Raw genomic sequence first — 24746 nt, 5'->3', positions numbered from 1 at the left:
CTTCAATCACCACAAAAACGCCACCAGGACCTGACAAACTATTTTCTTTTATTATCCATTGAACGAGTAATGCTATCATATTCATGCAGACCTGTTGCATAACAAAAATTGCTAGGCACTTGGTGAACAGATTTCTCAGGTAAATATTTTACAGTACCTCTAGTCAGATTATATACAATTATAATTTTTTTTATCGAAATTGAGGAATATATACACAATGAGCTACTGGCGCTAAAGTTTGCACTCTGAAAGTTGGGCTACAAGTGATTTAGGTACATCTGTCCAATGGTCCCACACTGCCACATACAAGCCCCAGTTCCCTTGCCCCGGATGCTGAGGGATCATGGCTACATCAGGAAATGTGTGGCAGCAGTTGGACACAGGATGAGATTGTCATAGGCTTAGGCCTGATAAGGTGAGGTAATGGGAAATATAAATCCTCCCTTCATAGTGCAATTACAAGATTTTCATTTCAAGTCAAAAGAGAGGAATTTGAGGAAATCATGCTCAAATTATCTAGGCCTGGTGGTGTTTAAAAATCTAGATTTCAAAAGCAATTCACTGACATCACATACCACAGGTTTAGCTTTAGAAGTAGTTGTGTCCTTTGGGATGCTCACTCCCCAAGGACAAACGCCTGAAAATGCGCCTCACACAGATAATACTATATTTTAACATAATTGGGAGTTTATACAAAAATTTTACAAATACACTGATTCTTCCAATGGCCCGTCAGAGAAAGAATATAAAGGCTAGACCTGAAAGTCATAAATAAATGTTGAATAAAACAGCTTATTGTCTTTAACACATAATTTTGGTATATCTGAGTAACTTGGATCTGTATGTCCCATTACAAAAAAACATAAATATTATAGCTACCACACTGTATAGCCTACCCGTACATAAACTGGTTCATAAAACTCAGCTGGTATGGCAAATATACATATTACAGTGTTCTATGAAAGATTCCTTATGACAGTGTACTTAGATCACCTTAAATAACAAAGCTATTGTGTCGACAAAATATAAACAATACAAAGAACTAAGGTGTCAATACCACATCACAGCGGCTTGTTGAATTCCAACTTGTCTACAGAGTTTGTATGAAGCTACGCAGACTGGGAGAGAAACAAAAGTAAATGTTTAAATTACCCTGAGTGTGAACCCTCCAGCAAATGTGACAATGGTCTTCACTATATCCTACTAAGAAACCATTCTTAATTAAGACATTTTTAAAAAAAAAAAAAAAAGTGAGATAATTCTGTCCATTATTGTTCTAGTCATATTGCAGTCACCTTCCATGCCATTTTGTTGTCCAGTGTGGGCGACATTTAAGAATTTTCACAGTTTGGACTTTTCCACTCCATCAGATGTCGCTGTCGATGGACCATCCACGCCTCCTGAGTGGCAAAGACCCTGCCGCAAAACCAGCAGCGAAATTTCACCGGGAGATCCCTGCTAGGAGAAACCGCGCCAACCACTTGATACTTTTTCCTGCTCATCCGTCTGAGTTTCAGTTTCAATATGAACCTCTCTTGCACCGAGTTTTGTCTGGGAGATGTGGTTTGGGCATCTGCTGGGTCATTTGCCCCAGGAATCTCGCCATCAATGGCTGAGAGAGCTTTCAGTGTTTTGCTTGACAATATCACCTTCTGGACCTCTCCTTTGTACCTGTGGATGACCTCCATGATCTTGATAACCTCAGGGATGTCGGCGTCTGGATGATTTAGCACCACAACCGGCTGGTTTCCCAAAGGACGCTTCACCAGTTGACTTGGACTCAGAGCTATTATCTTTAGGGTCCTCTCTATGTTTCTTGGGGCCGGCTGCCACTGATGCACCGAGGCAGGGGAGGGCCCCTCTTGGATGTTTTGGCTGGAGGGTGTGGTGGTGTTGCTGAGGGGATCTGGGCAAGGATGTGTGGGCAGTTCTCTCTCTCTCTTCCCTTGGACTCCCTGCTCTAAAGAAACAGCCAGGCTTGAATCTTCAGGGGGTGTCTCACCTGTGAAAAATGTGGAAACAATTTCAAAATGCTGTCAAAAACAAGAGAGAAAGGGGGGAAAAGGCATGCATGGATGCAGGAAAAAAAAAAATAATAAAACACTGAAAATGCTTTCATGTCCAAGAAAGTAAAGTTTGTGAACTAAACTGTGAAGTATAAACCTGTATTTAAAATGCATTCCAGTTTTTAATTTCAAACCACTCTGCAGATAATAGCTCTATAATTTAGCCTCTTACCCTGTGGTGCGATGACAGGTTGGGAGACAGGGGAAGACTCAGCATAATTTCTGAGACAAGCCATGCCATCAGTGATTGAACCTCCCTCACTGTCTGGCACATGGCAGTCCATGACACTGTCAGAGTTTTGGAGCAGCACATTTTCAGAGTTCCTCTCTGCTCTCGGCACTGATGGATTCTCCAAATCAGACGGACCTGTCTTACTGGCTGGACTGCTCCCGTCAGCTTCTGTTTCCGTGGGCTGCACTGGCTGCTCCGTTTCATCATGGACTTCCTGATCTGCTGATGGCATGGTTTTGAGCACTTGTGGTGTCTTTTCATCCATAGTTTTCAACCCTATGGGCTTTTTAGTGCAATCAGGAGAAAATGAAAGATTGTTTTCGGCCATGTGCGTGCCAAGGTCGCTGCATGCGCTGAGCTGTGGCTGGTGATCCTCCCCTGATGTTAACTGTGATTCAGATGTAGATGTGACGGCTGTGGAGAGGGTGCACTGGTCAGCCTGGGGAGCACTGGTCCATTTGATCTGGTCATTTTCTGTTGGCACTGCTCTTTGGAGAAACTGCTGTGCCTCCTCCAAAGATGTATGAGGGTTTGGTAGTTGATGGTTATCCAGCAAAACACAGGACAAAGATGAAGGGCTTCGTGACACCCACTGCGCATCCTTAACCGGATTCTTCTTCAAAACTATCTTCAGGCCTAATGCTCCTTTTTTTGCAGTTTTAGATCTAATCCTCCTTCTCAGTTTTCTTTTCTTGCCCTTACTTTTAGGTAAGGCTTTATGAACGGGTGTCTGATCATCACTCTCATTTGTCAGCTTTGGCTCTTTGGAGGCATCCTCGATTGGATTTGCATTTTTCGGCTCCTCGATGTCCTGGTCAATCTTCAGTTCCTGATTCTCTCTGTTTTCTTGGATTTGGGTGCACTCAGCTGGCTCATTTTGGGCTGAGGGTGAGGCGCCATCATTCAGAGTCATTTCAATCTGTGGGCAGGGGGTCTGATCATTCAAATCTGACTGACTTCTGTTTGGGTCAAATACACAATAAGCATCAACAGCAGCACTGGCAGTTTCCTCTTTATCTGAAGGCGCCACCATTTTGAACCTTTTGGCGTAATTGTTACCGTTCTGGGGTACTGTTATCTTGTTCTTTACCGTGAGGACAGTGAGATCCTTGCTGCTGTTTGGGAATCCAGAGTTGGACATTATGCCATTTTCTGACTTTGGAAGGAGATTCATGTCTTGAGGGACATTTGACAGCACCGTCTTTAGAGCCTTGGTCCATTTCTGGTCCCCTGCTTCCCCAGTTGCAGACCTCATCAAAAACTGCTGGGTCTCCTCTAGCGTTGATTTGGGATCCGAGAGGCTGCAGTATTTATCCAAGAATTCTCTCCCTGGCAAAGAGAGACAGTCCTTAGACAACCAACACATTTCCCTACCTGCATTTCTTGTCAATCTATGCTTCATTTTTGGGATTGAGTCATTTGGCTTGATGGTTAAAGGGTCAACCTCCTTCATGTTCTCGTTAGCGTTCTGGCCGTCAGGGCCAACATTTGTGTTGTTTGTCATCAGCTGTTTTGAGGGTGCTTCATTGCCACAGTACTGTTTCTGAAATTTCTGATCAATTTCTCGACCTCTTTCGAGGCTGACGTCATGTAGACACATGTGCTCTAAAAAAGTTCTTGCATCAGTTGTGGAGAATTTCTCACATGTTGCACATGTATATTTGCCATTTTGGCTGTGATTCATGGTCATATGTGAACTGAATTCAGAGCATGTGCGCTGAACATTGTCATTACAAATGCTGCAAGTAGAAAAAGTGTTCTCGTGGCTTAAAAGATGAACTTGAAGGTAGGAGAATGCATGTGTACTGAAAGCACACACTTGACAAGGAAAAACGGGTGTACATCCTTTGTGAGTTTCCTTAAAGTGTCTCACTAAGTCTTTGGGAACATATTCCAAGTTGTCCTTGCATTGAGAGCATTTGAACCTGAGTATGTTTCCCCTGTTTTTTGTCCTGTGTTGACTCTGTTGTGCTTTCTGGGGGGACCTCTTCGATGAAGTCCACGCTGCATTTTGCTCCCACTTCTGCGCTATCTTCTTTGGTCCATGCTTATCTTTACTTTGCATAGTTGAGGGCTGAACGGCAGTCTTCCTGAGGCGGAGTCGTTTGCGCCAATCTCTATTCTTCTTGTTGACAACCCGTTTATTGTCTCCTGCGGAGGTAGCTGTGCAAACATCTACCAAGTCCATGTCTTTTCAGGTCTCTGGAACAGCGTTGGGAAAAAAAAAAAATCAGCAAACACAATAAAAGACTGCAACATGATATTCTAAAACACTCAGGACAACCAAACAGAGAAATACCTGCCGAGCAAATTCCTCTTTCCATGTTATAAAGTATTTTCAAAGACAACAGCTTTTTGTGATTCTAATTTGCTTGTTAATCTGCAGACTGTTTCAGCTTGACCAGCAACTGTGCATTATGAAAACCACTTTTTTTTTTTTTTTTTTTTTTAAATCATGCATGTGTAATAGATGCACTCTGCAGTTGGGCATATTTGCTTTGACGTTCATGATGTGATTATTTCCTTAATCTGCAACTAAGCATTCTGTGCAACACCTGAATTACATTAGATAAAGTCCATGATATTGCCATGAAACAGTGGCAGTCTATCTAAACTGAGTAACAGAGAAATAAAAACCACTGTGTGCCACTCAGCACATTAATGTCCTGCAACAACGACTGCATTCATGTCAGTTCCACTTTGCATGATAATTTGCTGGGTCCACCTGTTGCTGGCTGCCGTTCAAAACCTCTTTAGATGGGTATTAATAAGTCAGAGTCCCGTCAGGAAGCCTAACACAGCCGGCTCGGCGGCACATCACCCACCAGGTGTACGAAAACTATTTCCAACTCGAACCCACCTGTTCACGTAGCATTAACTTGATGCCCTATTTAAAACGCATTTACGTGAGCCATGGGGGGAGCCCGCATTAAACCGCCTGCAAAACACACCGATGCATCGACAAGAAGACGATGAGACTGCCGGTCGGACTTTGAGAGCTCGGCAGGCTGGTCGGGGCATCATGCGCAGCCATTGTGCAATTTGGCTTGACCACAACAAAGTGATGAGACTGCCTTTGTAACGAGCAACAAACAGCCTTGGGATTGTTGAAAAAGTTGAGATAAAACTACCGCACCACAGCCGCATTCCCGACGCCCCCCATTCCCAAGAATAAAAGTACATTTCGTTATTTAGCGGCGGGGCCAAGTCCGCGTTGTCTGTTTGACGCTATTTGACACAACGTTTGAGTGATTTGAATTAACGTGACGCACAAGAGCTTACAAAGAGCAAATAACTTCAGGAATAAAACGCACGCCGATAAAGTTGCGCCTGAGCCGTTTTAACACGTTGCATCGAGTTAATGCTGCAGATACACGCACCGTGCGACCTAAAGAAACAATACTACTCATGTTAATTGTGTACTTTGCTCGGTTTTTACCTTTTCTTTTGTGGAGAGCTTGACAGCTCAGCGAGTGGCAGCCATGATGGTTTCATCCGGGGATTACAGCCTGTGAGCTCCTTTAGCCTTTAGCCTGGCTCCTCCGACAGAGACACCGGAGGCCGTCCTGGGCCGACAACACCCCCCTAAAAAACCGAGCCAAAGTCTTCATCGTGGTCCGGGTGCATTTACGAGCTGGTTAATTCAATGCATGTCTGAATTATTCACCTGCAGTCCTGTGCAAAGCATGAGGCAAAGCAGCGCAGGGGCAACATCAGCTGTAGCCTTTGAGCAAAGCATGCATTGTCCCTGCAACAACACCAATGCACTTGAAAATCTGCCTGGTACTACTTAACATTATACAGGCTACTATGAATTTATGTCGGTTAAAAAAATCAATTTAAATTGGCTATACAATGCGATTTTATAATGAATTCCTGGAGAGGGTGTGGTTAGAGATGGCATCCAAGCCTGGTTCTATAATAATAATAATAATAATAATAATTATTATTATTATTATTATTATTAGTCGTAGTAGTAGTAGTAGTATTTGGATTGGGGCGGTGTGTGTGTGTGTGTGTGTGTGTGTGTGTGTGTGTGTGTGTGTATGTATGTGTGGTGTGGGGGTTATCAGACACATGGGTTAGGGTTAACCCTTTTTCTTCCTGCCCTGTATAGCGCACAGCCTACTATACACTACATGCCGGAAGTGTTTATGAGCCCACCGCTGTGTATAATAGTTCATAAATATGTATAGTAACTGTTTACATGCACTAAGTATGAGCTAGTGTTTCATTTTTTATGGGCAACAATCCATGGACCAGATCTATTGAACAACTTATTTTATACAACATACTAACTGCATTTAGTTGAACGTACACCTGGAACTAATTTAATGCAATGGGGGCAGGCAGTGTTGTTGTTGATGTTGATGATGATGAGGTGCACAATGCTGCTCTCAAGTTTATCTTTGCATGAGAGTCAACTCTGTAAAAGTGAAAGACACATCAAACAGGAAATGTGTTACAATTACTATTGAATATATTCCTCAAGAGATGAAAGACTTCATCTTTGCACTTGTCACATCAGTTTTCTACAGAAGGCACATGTGCTGTAGGTAGCCTGAGTGTGTAGCACAGAGGTACTTATTGTGCATGGCGGAGCAGCTCAAATTAACAGTAAATGTTGAGATTTTAACTGTAATGAAGTCTGTGAGTCACAAAGGCCTACATGCCAAATCTTAAGAAAAAAAAATCAGATTTGTCAGAAGTCTGAAGTCAGTTGTGACTGAAATGTACATTCACCATATTGTAACTTAGGCCTTGTTTCCAGCTGGTGTTAATATGCATGTTGGGTGATCTGATCGCAAGAGGGCTCTAAGTACATCTGCTCACAGTTGGCATGAGGATGCATTTCCACGTGCGTCTCGAGTGACCACTAGTGACCGGATCTCACTACTTCCCTGCTTTATATGCAAATAAACATGCAACATTTCCATTTGCAAAGAGCAAATGTCAACCAGAAAAGGTTTTTTTGGAGGCAACAGGCATTTAACGAGAGGAAACATCCTTGCTCACTCCAGCCTCATTTTAGTGTCGGGTAGACAGTATTTTATTCATTAAAGAGCCCATGAAATGGACTTTTCCTTTCTTCATTTGATCCACTTCCTGTTAAAACATGAAGTGGGACATGGTGCATGGAAAGATCATTTACAAGTAAAAACCAACAGGATCTCAGTTTGGAAGACAAACAATTTTATTTGATGAGATGAAGTGGATGAAAGAGGAGGTTTAAAGATAAGCAAAGGTTTAATTGGTTGAAATTTTAATTTACACCCACTAGTGCAGGATGATGTCACTATTTAAGGTACTCTGTTTTGCAGGAAGTAGAGGTCATGTGAGTTCATTACATGGGGATTTTAAACAGCTGCTTTATAGCCAACCTGCACTTCAGTTTGCATTGGGCTCATCAGCTGACAGTTCAGCTGCTGGGCATCAAGAGAATCAGGTAGGATATTTCTTTCTGTTGGAAAAAGTGACTGTGTGGCTGGTGTCAGGGGTGTTGGGCTGGACCGGAGCTTAAAGACAGAGGACGTCAGGTGAGCAGGCGGTCCTTCAATCCAGCCTGGAACACACACGTTTACACATCAAATGTGATGTGGACAACAGCGTCCCAGGCCATCTTCAAATGTGGCCTTGGTGATCAAATTTCAAGACACACTTGAGGCTGCATTATTGTCTCTGTGGCCTTGTCAGTCAAGACAAGAAAATAAAACACCATTTATTCACTTTTTTATTGGGGCACGTGTCATCTTATGGGTGGCCATAGCTAAATTTGGGCCAAATGGTCTTGGTAATCATAAGTAAATAAAGTAAGTCTGTTAAGGCTGTTCTTAACAAACTGGACTTAAAAAAAAAACACCCTAAATATCAATCATTACGTTTTCAGATAGAACCAGGATCACGTTGTAAATCTGATCCAGTCCTATCCAATCCAGAGAAATTAAAATGCATAAAACACTATTCAACATAGGCTACCACGATATTTTAAATGAGTGAGGCAGTGTGAACATGGACAAAATATTAATCTCTCCATGAGCACACCACTGCTGGAGCCTTAGGTTGTCCGGGTCCCAAAGGCACGCGCCCTGTATGCACTGTTGGCAATCCAAGCAATGATACAGCAAAACAAAAGGCCCAATATCAAGCAAAACAGCTGCAGAACTGCAAGAGTCTGTCCAGCAGTGCAGAGGTCAGAACATAAAGAAGGACTGCTGTCCACAGATAAATAAAAATAGCTATAATAATATCCCATTATGCAAGTGTTTAACAAAAATGAGACACTTTTCACTCATTCATGAATTCATTTCTATGATATTTTGCAGATCTGCAATAAAATCTTAACATGAATTTTTGAAAAATGTTTTCAAATTTTTAGGGACATGCAGAGAGCAATTTTAATATGTAAGCTCATGTACTTAAATTTTACAGGCCATTTTATTTAATAGTAAGTTTTTATGTTATTAGTCACAACAGATATTGCTGATTATCGAACAGACAACTGGTTAGCCCCTTAAGTGTTGCGAGTTGTAGTGTGTGACTGGGCTGACATGGGCTGAGTGAACTTTGTGCTGCCAACAACTTGGAAGTGAAACCCGCTCAGATGTAGTCTGAAGAAAATGAAAAAGGAGGAGGGGAGGCTCAAAAAAGTTTTGTAAATTTTAGCTTTCTTCTTGTGTCTTCTTTAGAAAAAACCCTTCTAGTACAAGTATCAAGGTAACTTTAAGATAATTCATCTTACCTAACTTAAGATTCCTACAGTGAAAAGTTCAGCTGTGAAATTCATTCATTTGAGCAAATTTTAGGCAATTAGGTTATAGGTCAAAATCTTCATAGGTTTCTGTGCACCTACCATTAAGATTAATATTTATTGTAAAACCTTCTTTGGTGCAGGCCTAGGTAGGCAGATGTCCCATGTCTATTGAAAAAAGCCAGCAAATTTAACAGTTACACTTCAAGGCTTTAGCCAAATAAGAACTTTCAAGCTTTTTATATTCTAACTTGTACGTAAACCAGAAGTTGTGGTTGCACTAGAGAGAATTACTTCTAATAAACCAAATATTCTACAAACTCACAGACAACGGTATAAATAAATCACGTTATAAAAAGGTATAAATTATATAAACTGTATAAAACAAAAGTTCCTCTTAAAACTAATGAGACAACCGGACAGCACACCACTAGTCCTGAACCATTGTGACTGATCATAATTAAAAGGCTCCTGGCATACATGTCAGTATACACAGTTTTGTGGTATTCTTGGCTCACTATCTCACTTCCCTCTACAGCTCCAACCAAACCGTTTGCTATGCTATAGGTATTACATAATGAATATACTTCATTATGTTTAAAATACAAAATGATTTGCAATCCTTGGTTTAATCATCAGAGGTACACTGTGGAGTGTATTTTTTTCAATTTTTTGTGCAGAGAATATGTTTTGAACATGCTTGTATGCGCCTACTTGAATTGAATGTATACCTATATTTGCAGGCTTTAAAACATTATGTCCTTTCACTGTGGTTTATGTACTTTCCTCATCTCACTTAATCTGCATTTTCAGCTATGATAGGAATCTATACATTTTAAGACAGCCACATGGAAGTGAACCTGGCTTATATTAGGTTATACTGCACTGTCACCTGAATCCTACTACATTATTTACAACTGTCCATGTATTCATTGTTTCTGTCTTATGGACACTGTGTTATGGTTTTTCACAGTAACCATGGTCATTTATTGTAGTTATCTTTGCATTTGTGGCCAAGTGTAAGCCTTTTCCATTCAGAAGTGTGCATTAACGAGGCGCTAACAATAAATAAATACTTAAATAAATACCATTATTCACGTAAAGCTGCTTGCACAAATGACGAGGAGTTTTTGGGTTCTCATTTTGACTGATAGCAGCAACACCTTGCCCCATCTAGTAACACACACACACACACACACACACACACACACACACACACACACACACACACACACACACACACACACACACACACACACTGCAGCTGGTTGGATCGCCGCCAGTGATTGGATGTTTTCTGTTGTTGTAAGCTTACTTTTAATTGGCGGCGGCGTGCTGCGTGCCCCTCCAGTCCTTGCGGTGCACAGATATGCTGCCTCCTCGCATTTAAAGCCCCGACTTCCGATCTCAGAAATCTTGAATGCGACATGTGTAGCGCATCAAAGTGCTTTTGCATAACAGCAGAAAAACAAAAACACTGAAACAAAAAGGTTTGTTGGTGGCTTTTGTCTTACACAGGAGATCATCCAGTGTCTCATCACTACTTTGACTTTTTAGGAGCAGAGACGGGAAAAGGAAATATCTCCCAGACGTGATGGATGCTTTGACAGAAGTATTGGCCAAAATTTCACTTAAACATAAATTTTAAGCTGTTCTGCACGCTCTCCGCTCCCTAAACGCCGCATTTGGCACCTTCCAGTCCACTTTGTTGGGTCGTTCATGTCAGCTAAACTGCGCTCAATCATTTTTTCCCGATAGCAATTGAACGCAGCACTAGTGTTTGTTGAACTCGTGGTAGCCTCGCTGACTACAACAATGAGTGTAAGCAGCACAGCTAGTTTGAACTCAGCTTGGCTTCAGTGAAACTGCTTGCAAGATTCCCTGTATGTGCTGATTGGGTGAGTCTGCGCTTGGCGAGGTTCAACATTTGTCTTGATGCATTTTTGGGGGAAATCCACTGAGGGGCTGATGACTGAATGAGTGATCATGCTGCTCAACTCTGATTTCCTGCATATTAAATGACACGCCAAAGTTTTTAAATGTCAAGCTGCACCGGATTCCCCTGCTTCCCCTGCTGTAAAGTGGATGTGATCCCTCTGTGGACTGTCGCAAGTCACAAGATATTAATTGATTGACAACTGTTCACGCCTTTTTTTTTTTTTTTTTTTTTTTTTTTGGCATGTCAGGGATTTCCAGAGCACTCTGTTAAATGGAGCTAGAGGACCAATGGTGGAAAGGACAGCTCGCTGCGGATATTTACCAGGCGCTACGATACAAAGTAAGTGGCATTGAAGAGACACTTTTTTTTATGACTGGGAAAGTGATCAGCTGAGGTACACTAAACTAAACTAACAATGGTGATATCAACAGGAGCTCAAGCTGCCTTCCTACAAAGGGCAGTCCCCTCAGCTCAACTTGAGGCGATACTTTGCAGACCTCATCGCCATCGTCAGCAACCGCTTCAGGCTGTGTCCTGCAGCCAGACACCTGGCTGTCTACCTGCTGGACCTCTTCATGGATCGCTATGATATCACCGTGCAACAGCTTCACATGGTCTCACTCTCCTGTCTTCTTTTGGCCAGTAAGTATCTCCAGCGTTTCACAGTTGTAGTCTGAGTTTGGTCTGCAGATGCCGGGAGCTTCTGTGATTTCTCTGCTGCAGGTAAGTTTGAGGAGAGGGAGGACCGGGTGCCCAAGCTGGAGATGTTGAACAGCCTGGGCTGCATGAGCTCCGTGAACCTGATGCTGACCAAGCAGGGTTTGTTACACATGGAGCTGCTCCTGCTGGAAACCTTCCAGTGGAACCTGTACCTCCCCACAGCGGCTCATTTCATCGAGTACTACCTGTCCATTGCCATCCACGAGGCTGATCTCCGGGACGGCTGGCCCATGACCTGCCTGGAGAAGACCAAGCTCTACATGGCCAAGTATGCTGATTACTTCCTGGAGGTCTCCTTACAAGGCAAGCTGTATTTCATATCATCAGTGATGTCTGGATCATTTCTCTACCTCTTAGAAGATGATTTTTGTCACTTATTCTGAAAGAGGCATGTAGAGACTCACACGGTCCTTGTGGCAGTTCCACAGGAAGAGCAGTTTCACCCTTTGTTCTCAATTGAAATGATCTTAATTAGACAATGTGTTAGGGTGACTATTCAAATCATATGATTCACTTCCATTACTGTTATCTGCCTGCACAGTTAAACTATCCAATACTAAATCAACTACAGAAATCCTTCCACAAAAATGTGATCATATCAGTGTCCGATGCCCTAATCTTTGTCTTTTTGCTGGTGCGTGCTGACATGAAAAGATTTTAAAACCACTGCTGTATGAAATATAGACATTTTACAAACCGAAACTTAACCCATATGGTGAAACTTTGCTGAGCTGTTGTGATACAGGTCTGTAGCTGCAGCTGGTTAAAGGCAGTGTTTTTTTTTTTTTTTTCCTTCTCCCCAGATCATGTGTTCTTGTGTTTTGCACCCTCACTGGTGGCTGCTGCATGTGTGGCCGCCTCCCGCCTCATCCTCCACCTGTCCCCTACATGGCCACCCCGACTGCAGCGCCTCACTGGCTACACATGGGACAGCTTAGTCCCCTGTGCTGAGAAACTGCTCATGTGAGTGTCTGTCCCTGGCTCAAGTGACACCAAATTTCACACAAGCTCCTGACAGTTAATAAGAGTGAATGTAGTCACCAAGGACAGCAACTGTACAGGAATATTTATCTTGTTGACACAGATGCAGGCGGATACTGACATCTCAGCCTCACAGTACACAGTGACACACACAGACACCCTGCATGCAGTGCAAGGGGACAGGGAAAGGCTTTTTATAAAACAAACTATACATATCACAGTGCACATTCAACAAGAGAAACACATCAGTGCTTGTCTTACTGCAGTGAATCTTTTCAATAATTAACAGTGGAGCTCTGTTTCTGTTCCCAGTGCACATGACAGCGATGTCAAAGAGGCCAACAAGCAGAAGTGCCAGCAGCCCAGCCAGCAGCAGCAGGGCCAGACTGTGTACCACAGCTCAGGCCCGGGAGTCACTGTGGCCCAGTATCTCCACCAGCCGAGCATGCAGTACACCCAGCAGGCCCCACAGCCCGCCATCGCCCCTAACCACAGGCCTACCTCCTACCTCAACCACACTACCGGTCTGCAGGCTTCGAACGCCCTCCAGCACAGCAATGCCCAGACCATCTCCGCCACACTAGACCAAAAGGCTAACATCCCCAACAGGGCCTACCAAGTCAGTATGCACTACACCTGTTCGACTCCGTGCTTTGACAGATGATGGAGTCTAAGGATTTTATTCTGGGGGGGTGGGGGATGGGGATGGAGATGGAGATGGAGAAGAAGGCTGGATGTGATCTGTTTCTCCTGGACTGAGCAGCTCATAGTGAATGTGAATGAGAAGACATGTTTTTAATTTCAATAGACTTGCTGAGATTTGTGCAGCACTTTGAACCGTAAGGTGGACACAATGTGCAATATACATCTGCTGTGTTCTTTCTGTTGATAGTCTACAGGAAGGTGTTCTTTTTCTTTTCTTTTTTTTTTCTCAAAATCATGTTGCTTTGAGGTATTATGTAGGAAGCTTCTGATGAGGGTGGACGGTGGGTTTTGTTCCACTATTCTCACTGATGTTTCTGTATAATTTAACTACGCTAAAGACCCAAAGTCCTGCATTTATTTAGGGCAAATTACCTCAAAATAACAGATAATATATATTTCCTTGTTTCCCATCACAGTTATTACTGTGATGGGAAATGGTGGCATTAACAAAATGAAGGGATTTATGTGAAGTTGTGGTGGACTTCAGATAAGAGAGCACATTTCACTTAGATGAACCTCAATTATTTTTTTTCTCATTCCTGAGGAGTGGTATTTGTAAAACTGAGGTAATTTTGCATTCTAGATGTAACAATTTATTTTGAAAAAGAAAATGGTAGCTCTTCTGTGCATGGGCATATGAGTCACTGTGGTGTGGTTCTATGATTGTACTTTTAAATAAAAAAGAAAAAAAAGATCCTTGTCAGTGACTAAGGGATCTACTCCTACTGAAGAGCCTATCACTTAAAAAAATGGTTAAATTATTTATCTTAAAATTATTGTATGCCTTGTATTTGAGGACTGAGGGAAACTTTCAGTCAACAACTTTTCGTCAAGTTGTTTTTTCTCATTTTTCATGTGTGAAAGAGAGACGCTAACAGTATCAAAACTTGATTTCCTCTCACAAGTGTCTCACCCTTCCAGTGCAGCTGGAGCATGGACGGCACCATGCCGAGTTTTGACCAAGTCGCTGGTTTAGACCCACACTTACAGGATGTGGTTGGGTTGTGGTGGCTGTGGACGGCCAGAGCAAACTCTGTCTCTGATATCTTAGTGCTGCTGAGGCTTACTGGAGATTGACCACTGCTATCATGTCAAGACCAATTTCAGGGCTTGTCAGCAGGTTGAAAAAAAATACTGGCTCTGGGTACCTGACAAATGCTCGTAAATTAAGACTGTGGTCAGTACTTTTGTCTCTTTTTGGTACATAACCATGTTTTTAGAGTGATTTCCACTTGTTTGGCTTGTAGTGTGGATAGTCAATGAAAATGGTACGTAGCCATATTACAGATTTCCAACTGAACAAGAGACAAAGCTCACACATAAAATGACATTTTTCAGTAGATAGTGAGATTCTACCTTATGGTGTTACATGAGGCCCGTTTCACCGCCGGAACTTTGGGGTAATTTTACGGGGCCGCGGCCGTTGTCGCGTGTCTCCACCGCCGGTGTTCTGTCGATTTTTGCTTTGTTGAAATTTGCTACCGCCGCATAAACCGACAGGTTAATCTATCGATTCAAGCTACCCTATCAAAAAATGCTACTTTATGGGTTTCTACGTTTTTATATCAAATAAAGGCATTAAAAAGTTATCTTCTCTCGTGTGTCTAAGTACAAAAAGTGTGATTAAATTTAGACATGCCATGGGTAGCAGATTTCGATAGTCCAGTAACAGCCTATCAAATAATGCTACCGCTACTCTATGCATTCATATAAGACTACTGATCACCTCACGGGCGCTGCAGGATGTATGGCAGCATATTTAGACATACCATTTTAATATTTAAAATCAATATTTCAGGGGTAGCATATTTTGATAGTCCAGTAACAGCCTATCAAATAATGCTACCGCTGCTCTATGCATTCATATAAGACTACTGATCACCTCACTACAATAGAAAATCTGTTATTAATAAATCTAAACTAAATAAAAATGTGTATTGATTTTGGATATTTAAAAATTTCTTCTTCAAATTATAATTTTGACATTCCAACTTTGAAAAACTAAGGGGAAAAACGAAAATAAAATAAGGATTTTAAGAACATTTTTCACTGTTAATGATGACGTGAGCATGTTGCCTAAAGGCTGGAAATTCGTTACGTCTAAACATGCTGCCATTCATCCTGCAGGGCCGTGAGGTGATCAGTAGTCTTATATGAATGCATAGAGTAGTGGTAGCATTATTTGATAGGCTGTTACTGGACTATCGAAATATGCTACCCCTGAAATATTGACTTCAAATATTAAAATGGTATGTCTAAATATGCTGTCATTCATCCTGCAGCGCCCGTGAGGTGATCAGTTACTTACCAGGGTAGCAAGAAATGATGGGCGGGGCAATGAAATTTAAAAAAACGGCTCGGCGCATGCGCAGTATCGCAAGGCAGCATTTCTCGACAAGTAGCAGAAATCGACAGAACACCGGAACTACCCCGAAGGAGAGAGTTCAGGAACCTTTACAGGGGCTAAAAAACGGCCCTGCCTCGGGGTAGGGACTCTGAGCGGCCCCGAAAAAACTCCTGGGTTTACTCACGGCGCGATGTGATGTCAACAGAAAGTAGGCGTCCCTAGCAACACAGCCAACACCACCAAGCTAACGCTAACGTGCTAGCTAACGTTAAAAAAACACAGCCGGCATTTTTAGGGGCACTAACGTTAGCTTTAGCGGACGTTAGCTAATGTAAGAGGAGATTTATTTTTTTTTTTAATATATAAAAACTTTGAAATGAGAACATTTCATCTGAAGAAAGGGAAGAATGTAAGAGGAGATTTGAAGAGTTCATTTGCAAAAACAGATAAAAGCCATTCTTAAAATGAATACACCTCACTGATACTGCTTGGAGTACACACACATATACACACACACACACACACACAAAAAGAATGATTTAGGATAATAAACATTATGCCAGGCTAAATAAACATATAAAAAATAAAAATAAATATAAAGTAAATTTTAATAAAATTCAAAAAAGTTTAAAAAGGTTTAATAAATTCAAATGGAGATATCTGTTTTTGCAAATGAACTCTTCTTTTTCTGAGGATCGGCGAAGTGATGCACGGACGGTGAGATGTCACTTTTGGTTGTGAGTTGTCCTTGGCATGAGAGAAGTTGTCCCCGTGCTCTTACTGCACCCACAGTCCTCCGATAATTTAGACAATAGGTAAGACACCCAAAAACCCTGTCTTACACTAACGCTAACGACACACTTTTTAGCCGGCATTTTAGGGTCGCTAACGTTAGCTTTAGCGGACGTTAGCTAATGTTAACAACAGGCTTTTTTAACAACACGCATTTTGATGCCCCGGTCATGGTCGCGCAACCGCCCGGTAACTTTACAGGAACCTTCCTCCTACTCGGCCCTCTCAGTGGAGACACGGCAGGTGAGAGGGCCGAGCGAGAGGACGTTCCTGTAGTAGCTCCTGCCCCCCAAACACTACCAGGAACATTTTGGTGGAAACGGGCCTATAGTTTCCAGCACCCTGGTGATCTCCATCTGGATGGTGATGGGGGAAGGGTTCCCCTGCAGCTTTTTGAGGATTTCACAGCATGGATGAGCAGCAGGGGTTCCTTCAGTCCATGACACGACTGCAGCTTAACCTCAACACCATGGCGGAGAATAGACATACAGTTACAGCCCTCGATTGTTTGCCATTTAAAAGAGTTAAATGAATGTGTCATCTGCATTGACATTAGACCAACTATTGAACTGTGGGGGGAAAAACCTCATTGTAGCTGATTTACTACACCACTTGACTTGGTGTTAGACAGAGCTGAAATGTCTTGGATTTAGTTTTCTCACAATAGTTGGTACAGTGTGTTTGGTGTAAATCTTTCAATTAGTGTGCAGGGATGGTGCTGATGTTGCTGAATCAGGCAGAATAAAAAAAAAAAAAAAAAAAAAAGGATTTTCCAGACTACTGAACAATATTAAAGGAATACTCCTCTTTGTATTTCTTTAAGTGATGAACTCGCTGCACTGGGGAATAAGAGTCGCTGCGAGCCTCCATCTGACATTCTGAAGTTAATGGTTGTTTTCTTTGTTGGATATGGAGCCACACAAGAAATCGTGCATCAATGATCTTGCACTCTGCGCTCTAAACAGCTGAACTTAGACAACATAATGTACTTTATTGCTGCCGAAGGGAAGTTCTTTGCAAAAAGTCAGGCTGTTTATATAAATAAAAACACAGCAAGACATACAGTAATAACAGGGCATGCAAGACTAAAGTAAAAACTTAAACAACCAGTGCCAGACAGCAAAATTGCACAAAAGAGAGCTACTTCTTGATTTTATCTAGAAGCCTAATGGAGGAAGGGATGTAGCAGTCTCAATCAGTTAATACTGCACTTGGCATTTGTGTAGCGTGTGTCTTAAGGCAGAAGCCTGTATTCAAAGTAGAGAATGAGGCTACGTTTACACGTACACAGGTATTTTTAAAAACGGAGATATTTCCCTTCGTTTGTGCCCTTTGTTTACACGCAAACGGCGAATTCGCCTCTGAAAACGATTCTTTCTAAAAACTCCGGCCAAAGTGGAGATTTAGGAAAACTCCTGTTTCGCGTTTGCATGTAAACTGAGAAAAATGGAGAAATACAGAGTTTCAGGCAGCCGACGTCACATTATGCGCCAAAAGTGCGCGCAATGTTAACATTTGGCTATGATGATCATAGACATGATATATGTATATTATGCCTATAATGGTGATGATCATGGATGCATTCACAGTAGCAGTCGCATTTTTGTCCATATGTTTGCATTTTCAAATACAGCTGCTTTTTTATATCGAGGAGCAGAGATGAATGAGGGCTCGGAGGTCAATCTCCCTCCTCCAACACAAAGAGCCAGTCAGTGGCACCGCCAGCATCGCTTGGGTCCGACCTGGGCAGACTGCTGTCTGGTTTGGCTTCTGATTGGCTTGCATGGCTTTCTCCTTCTTCCTACACCACCGCCCATAGGCTTGGTGTAGTTATGATGGCGCTCGACGGCGTATTTATGTGGGTTGATGTAAACGAAAACTTTTTTGAAAACGATGCCGTGTGCACGATGTTATTTTGGAAAACGGAGGGAGGGAAATATTCGTTTCTCAAAATACCCGACTACGTGTAAACGTAGCCTGAGTGAGACGTCCGACAGAATTTTAACACCTGTTAAAGAGCAGCCTGAAGATAATCTGCAGGGACTTGGTGTCTTTCCTACTGGATCACAAGTTGCCAACAAGGGTTTTCCAGCCAGGCGGCGCATCTATCTGAATCCCAAATATTTGAAGATGGAGTTACGGGCTTGCTGTGAATGACCACTGGCTCATGGTGGTGGAAAACTATTTCTTATGTTATCGTCACATTAATGATGAGATGATTGTAATCGCGTCACCTATCAAATTCTACTTCTGCATGATAGACAGAGAGACTTGAATCCTGCAGAATCAGAATCAGAAATATTTTATTAATCATGGAGGTGAAACTGGGTCAGCTTCAGTTGCTCCATTCTCAAGACAAGAATTAAATTCTAACAAAATAGACAGAAATATGAAATATAAAGATATGTGCCTTACAAATGTATAAGTTGTAAGGCATCTTTTACATAACTTAAGTTGAGGTTGGTTTCTTATTTTTCCCAGTCAGTGTGTACATTTTGAAAAGTATTGTACTTTATGTCTGCATGTGCCAGTGGGCAACCATGATAAGAGTAGGGATAAGTGCATCTGCTGCAGGAGAGACTTGATGTTCTCTGCAATTAGGTGGAGAAAAATCTGTGCAAATATGTGAAAATATGTGCAAATATATGCAGCATTGGCATTGGCAAGCGGTCAAAAAAGTTGGAAAATATCAGCATTTCAGAGATGGGCAAAATAAAATCCAAAATTGTGCATCCCTAGTCCAAATCCATGACAGAGAGCTACGCCTCTGCTCTCTGGTGATGAAAGATGTTGCACAAAAGGAAAAGCCAAACTTAATACTGCACCCCACTGCAAACTCCCAGTCTCACTCCAAATAGCTACGTTGGTCCACAAGGCAAAATGTAGTCATTTCACAAAAACGGCTCTGAAATTGTGACATGGGTACGTTTTATCTGCCTAGTCTTTTCTGTGGGCATACTTTCGGTCACGTGACTACCCAGTTTCTCCCCAGCATGAACAAAAAACATGGCGGACATCCCTTCTACTTTTGAACAGCTATACAAGTGACTATAACAGACCTAACTAACATCAGTAACCCTACATCTATTCGCAAATCTGCCAACAATCGCAGCCTCTTCTTAGCAAATGCAGCCATTGTACGTGCTGGCAGGAGCTGCGACTCACAGCTCCTTATGTACAAGTCATATGCAGCCCTGTTTGTCACAGTAGTCTGGTCCAGGCTGATGAAGGACACCTCCATGGGAGACCAGCGAGGGTTGAGGATGGCCGGGATGAATCTGACCAGCCGTTTCCTCACCTTCCCTGGTTCATCCCTCTCCTCCACAGCCTGGACATCCTCCTTCTCCTCCTTGTCCTCCTCCTCCAGACGAGGCTTTTTGGCCTGGGGGACAGCCTGGCCTGATGTGGTCTTTGGTGGCAGCCTGGTGGGGATTGTCTCGTGGACATGCCACAACTTAAAAGGCGTCCCCTTGGGCAGCATGAATTTGCTGAGTAGCAAAAGTTCCTGCATCCTGGCTGTGGTCAAGGGCACATCCCTCAGGAGAGCCTCCAACTCCTTGAAGGAGACAAAATCATTGTTCTCCAGGAAGGCGATGGAGGACAGGAGAGTGAGGGTTTTGAGCTTCTGCCCGGCGTCAAGGGTAGCAGGGAGCCGGGTCATGCACTTCTCCATCCATGGTATGCCCTGCTCCCTGTACCTCTCGAACGTCCGGGAGTAGCACAGCCCTCGTCTCTCCATCTCCTGGAGGACGTGCCCCTGCACCACAGCCACCCTGGTTGCCAGCTGGGTCCCACGGTCCTTATCATAGAGCTTGATAAGGGATTTGTGGTCCTAGCTGGCACGTGGCTTCCCAGACTGCCACAGGCACAGATGGGGGAACCAGCGCAGCTTCAGTTCCTGAAGCCCCTGCTGAAGGCAGTGAAGTGGGTCCTTCTGGAGGCCCATGCCGTCCCCCGTGGCATAAAAGGGGACAAGCATGGGCTCCTTGGCCAGGAGGTCCTCGAGGCACTGGCCACTGAAAAACTCCTCCGGGTCAAACACGCTGGAGCAGTCGTCCTGGCAGAAGAGCTTAACCTGCTCCAGACGGCAGTGCAGGGGTTTGGCGAACTTGACCTCCGAGTCCACCATGTGGTCCATGTATTTCAGGGCCCTGGCGTACATGGCCTTGTTGACCTCATGGTGGAGGAGGCCACAGGTCGCAATAACCCCACTCACTGGATGTGTAGGGCACGCGTGGGGGGGGGAGTCGGTGTAGATCTGAACAAAGTTCAGCGCCCCACGGTCCTCCTCCCCCCGAAACAGCACATTCAGTAGTCAGGGCACTGTAGAGTGCCCCCCTGTGCCCAATGATGTTCTCCACACCGTGCCTGGACCACATCACCTCCAAATTGCTCTCTGTTGGCACGAGCGTGCACGCAGTGTGCACAGAGCAGGAGATGATGTGGTCCATGTCCACCAGTGCTGCCAAGTCCAGGGCCTCAGGAATTTTTTGTCCAAACATGGACAAGGACAGCAAGAATGTGGTGAAAGGATTGTCATCCACAGCCTTGACGGCCCTGTCCAGAAGTCCTAGCACAAAGTGCTGGTCCTGTGCTAGAACGTTAAACTTGGCAGGGTTTGCCAGGCTGTTCTTTTGGATGAAATCCCTTGCCAGATTCTTGCTGTCCAGTCCCCTCAGAACCCCGATGAATGCTGCCCGGATGTTGTTGACTTGTTCAGCAGCTTTGTTGGGGGCGATGGTGGCGTCAAACACAATGTGGCTGGCTGCCGTCAGGTCTCTCGGTACCACAGAGACATTCAAGAAATATCCACCTGCTGTCTGGGCGAGACAGCAGCCGTGGATATGCTTGAATGCCTCCCTGGTGGCAGGGCTGCAGTCCCTCAAGTCCAAATGCTTCTTGAGCATGTGGTAATGGGGTTTTATGGTTTGGGGGCTGGCTCGAGGGAGGGTGATTAAGGGGATGTGCGCCCTCACCCCCTCCAGCCTCCCCAGCTCCACCAACACACCATCGACAGGAGCCCCTCCTGCCACAGGTATGTGGTGGCAAACACTGGGAGCCTGACCTCCGGGTTATGGAGGAAGGCCTCCATGTCTGCCTGGCTCTCATAAGCCTCCACAAAACTTAGAGCGTTGGCCTTGCCTAGTGCAATGAAGTCAGACATTTGTGTGTGGGTATATATGTATGTGTATGTATGTGTATGTATGTGATTAGGGTATGGATTACGGTAGGGAATATGGCTGACAGAAGAAACAAAGGGGAATGGGGTGCCGTTAACGTGACACACGGAGAGACACACACACACAGAGAGAGGGGTGCAGGGAAGTGGACACGCGGAGAGACACAGAGGGGTGCAGAGAAGTGGAGAGAAACAGAGCGGTGAAGACATGTTGCCTGCTCAACAGTCAGGGAGCAAATGAGCTCTCTCTCTGTGTTGTCGTTATTTGTAGTCTGCTGTTTTTCGTTTTTTTTTTTTTAACCCTTTAAAGTTCCACTAAGAAGTGAAGTTGAATTTACGAATTGAAATTAATGACCGAGGGTGGTACCGTTGGTTCCAAGTCGATGCGACGTACGGCTGCGGAGTTACGGGCGATTTTGTCCAACGTAACATAACGTTTTTTTCGAAAAGCGCTCATATTTCCGTAACCGTGTAGCGCAGCGAGGCAAGGGTGGTACCGTTGGTATCGGAAGGGTGGATTATGTGGGGGCAGAAACCGTTTACAAGTCGATGCGACGTACGGCTGCGGAGTTACGGGCGATTTTGTCCAACGTAAAGTAGTGTTTTTTCGAAAAGCGCTCATTTCAGTAACCGTGTGGCGCAGCGAGTCGAGGGTGGTACCGTTGGAATCGGAAGGGTGGATTATGTGGGGGTAAAAAACGTTTCCAAGTCGATGTGACATACGGCTGCGGACCAATAATCTTTCAGCCTGAAAAGCCAAGGAAAAAAAAAAGTGTGTTTTTGAGGGTTTCTCTTGAATAACTTTTGATAGGAAGCTCCTATCGACATGAAACCAAGTTCTACCCCCCCAAAGTCGACCAAGGGCTTTCCAACGAGACCAAGTCCGATGCGGGAAGAGGACTTGGTATTTTTCTCCGAAATTGGCCGTATCTCCGGAATGGTAAGTCGGAGAGACTCGTGCTTGGTACCATTGGAAAGCTACGACTGTAGCAACAACAAAAACGTATTTTTTACTACAATTTTGTAGGGAGGCCTGAAAGAATGTACGTCGAAACGACAAAACTATGGATCGTATACATAAACCGAATGGATACTGTGAAAAGAAAGTGTACATTTGTCACTAGAAAAGTTATCAAAACAAAGCTAAAGCCACAAGCTATCTTAAAATATAGCAATTTCCACCAAAAGTAGAAGGGATGTCCGCCATGTTTTTTGTTCACGCCAGGGAGAAACTGGGCAGTCACGTGACCGAAAGTATGCCCGCAGAAAAGACTAGGCAGATAAAACGTACCCATGTCACAATTTCAGAGCCGTTTTTGTGAAATGACTACGTTTTGCCTTGTGGACCAACGTAGCTATTACACAATTTGGAGTGAGACTGGGTTGGCTGCAGTGTCAGGCACAAGTTTGCATTAGATAGCCAAGACACTGAAGATCACTGCATTATTACTGTCACTTGTGGAGATGTCAGATGTGTAGTCAAGATTCAACATCAGTGAAGAACTGCTTTCTAGGCTCTGAAGTTCAGATAAATTCGGTTTGTTGGTCGGAGCTTGGGTACGAATAATTCAAATGTTTATTCCAGTGAATTATTTGTGAGCCATGTTGTCCTTGACGTCAAAAGTGAAGGGCAAGGTTGAAAGCAGAGACAAAAAAGATGCAATTCTACTCTGAGTTACATAGTCCAAAACAATGAGTTTTCTACATTTTGTTTGTTCAACTTCTTAAATCTAATCTACTTTAAAGGACGCTTCATGTTGTCTTAATGTATTCTGATCAACACAGGCTTCTTTTATATAACAATGTGGTACAAAATAATAATCACACTCTCTTGTAAACCTAAAGTGCACTCCTGTTTAATGTCACGATGTGGTCTACCCTAACTAAAATAGCATTTCCGCCCTGATGTCCTGCAGAGCTTCCTGTGGAGGAAGCAGTCCAATAAGCTCACTGGTTAAGACCAGACTCTCCTTGCTGTTGAGGACTGTGGTTAAGACCTGTTGTTGTTTTCACCCTCTAAACAAGATGCACTGCCACTCAAACCCAGAGGTCCTGCTCACCAGCTGCTCCTTCTCATTGCACCCAGACTATGAAACACTTGCATGAAAGGATTGAGGGAAAAGGATGAAATAAAAACATGTGTTTAATTTGTCACACGCTCAAGCTATTTGTAGTCCTCGTCTTGTATTTGAAGAAAAGGGTAGAAATGTGAAAGTTCTGTTAACTGTATGTTCTCTATTTTTATAGGACTTGATGAAGGAAATGTAATGTTGCACATTTGATGTATTGCAAACTTACTTTGAGTGTCAAGTAGCCAGGGTCACAGGTAGATCCAGAGTGATGTGGACATCCAGGCAGCTGTTGCCGCTCTGCTCTGCCTTAACAGCCTCGTTATTTACTGTTTCCTCACCCAACAAAAGTGTTGTGGTGAATGGCTAATGACCTGCATGCCTATAGGTACACTGTTATTCCTCTATCAGTCTTCCAGTCATGGCATAACAGAGGGGTTGCGTGTTTGTGAGTTGCATTGGACTGCAGCAGTTTTGAGCAGGTATGGTGACTGAGCACGGCCAGAAATTACAGGCAGAATGAAGAGCACAGCTGAGAAACAGTCATGCAAAATAACACAAACAGTAGCGTTAAATAAAATAAATCCACCATTGATTATGCAGTCACTAACTTTGGAAGGAGTTGCTTGGCTATAATCACCTCCTCCAAACGTGCAAATCATCTCATGAAATAATACATTTTGCCACTTTGTAAGACAATAGGCTACATATTTTACTGACAACAGATAACACTGCCATGAGGTGATGAAGTACAGGGCATGAGTGCAAAGGAAAGGATCATATTTAAAGTCCAATAACCCTCCAGCATGGGTTGAACAGACCAACACAGCCTCCTTTTGGTGCCACCTGCCTGTGGGGCGAAAAGAAGCATGTTGTAGCTTAGATTACTAAATCTGCATTCAGGCATTCAGTGCCAATCTAAACCAATTTGAATTTCAACAACTTTTTCCTTCTGGTATTGAAATATA

General features: G+C 43.4%; 2 protein-coding genes across 3 annotated transcripts; one reads left to right on the top strand and one right to left on the bottom strand.

The window, feature by feature from the left end:
- Positions 1–31: 31 nt before the first annotated feature.
- znf518a (zinc finger protein 518A) lies at positions 32–6059 on the bottom strand. Of its 2 annotated transcripts, XM_030070239.1 has the most exons (4): positions 5966–6059; positions 5738–5883; positions 2239–4500; positions 32–2002 (listed from the first exon to the last, which is right to left on the bottom strand). In XM_030070239.1, exons 3-4 carry the CDS (start codon positions 4484–4486, stop codon positions 1332–1334), a joined length of 2919 nt encoding a protein of 972 aa, XP_029926099.1. In that variant the 5' UTR covers positions 4487–4500; positions 5738–5883; positions 5966–6059; the 3' UTR covers positions 32–1331. The 2 variants fall into 2 exon arrangements, with proteins under 2 accessions (XP_029926099.1, XP_029926101.1); XM_030070241.1 differs by lacking the exons at positions 5738–5883; positions 5966–6059 and adding an exon at positions 5159–5288.
- Positions 6060–10601: 4542 nt separating this feature from the next.
- ccnj (cyclin J) lies at positions 10602–14116 on the top strand. Its single transcript, XM_030069891.1, has 6 exons — positions 10602–10944; positions 11233–11324; positions 11417–11627; positions 11709–12008; positions 12509–12668; positions 12999–14116. The coding sequence occupies exons 2-6, from the start codon at positions 11256–11258 to the stop codon at positions 13348–13350; spliced, it is 1092 nt and encodes a 363-aa protein (XP_029925751.1). The 5' UTR covers positions 10602–10944; positions 11233–11255; the 3' UTR covers positions 13351–14116.
- The last annotated feature ends 10630 nt before the right edge of the window (positions 14117–24746 follow it).

This window comes from Myripristis murdjan, chromosome 15, assembly GCF_902150065.1.
Source record: "Myripristis murdjan chromosome 15, fMyrMur1.1, whole genome shotgun sequence".
NCBI classification, from domain to species: Eukaryota; Metazoa; Chordata; class Actinopteri; order Holocentriformes; family Holocentridae; genus Myripristis; species Myripristis murdjan.
This window is presented reverse-complemented; position numbering and strand designations above follow the sequence as displayed.

Bases quoted from the DNA above. Each gene is read 5' to 3' on its own strand.
- znf518a (XM_030070239.1), bottom strand. From the start codon at position 4,486: ATGGACTTGGTAGATGTTTGCACAGCTACCTCCGCAGGAGACAATAAA. The intron at 2,003-2,238 runs GTAAGAGGCTAA...CATTTTTCACAG, and splicing joins ACCTGTCATCGCACCACAGG to GTGAGACACCCCCTGAAGAT.
- ccnj (XM_030069891.1), top strand. From the start codon at position 11,256: ATGGAGCTAGAGGACCAATGGTGGAAAGGACAGCTCGCTGCGGATATT. The intron at 12,009-12,508 runs GCAAGCTGTATT...CCTTCTCCCCAG, and splicing joins CCTGGAGGTCTCCTTACAAG to ATCATGTGTTCTTGTGTTTT. The intron at 12,669-12,998 runs GTGAGTGTCTGT...TTCTGTTCCCAG, and splicing joins TGTGCTGAGAAACTGCTCAT to TGCACATGACAGCGATGTCA.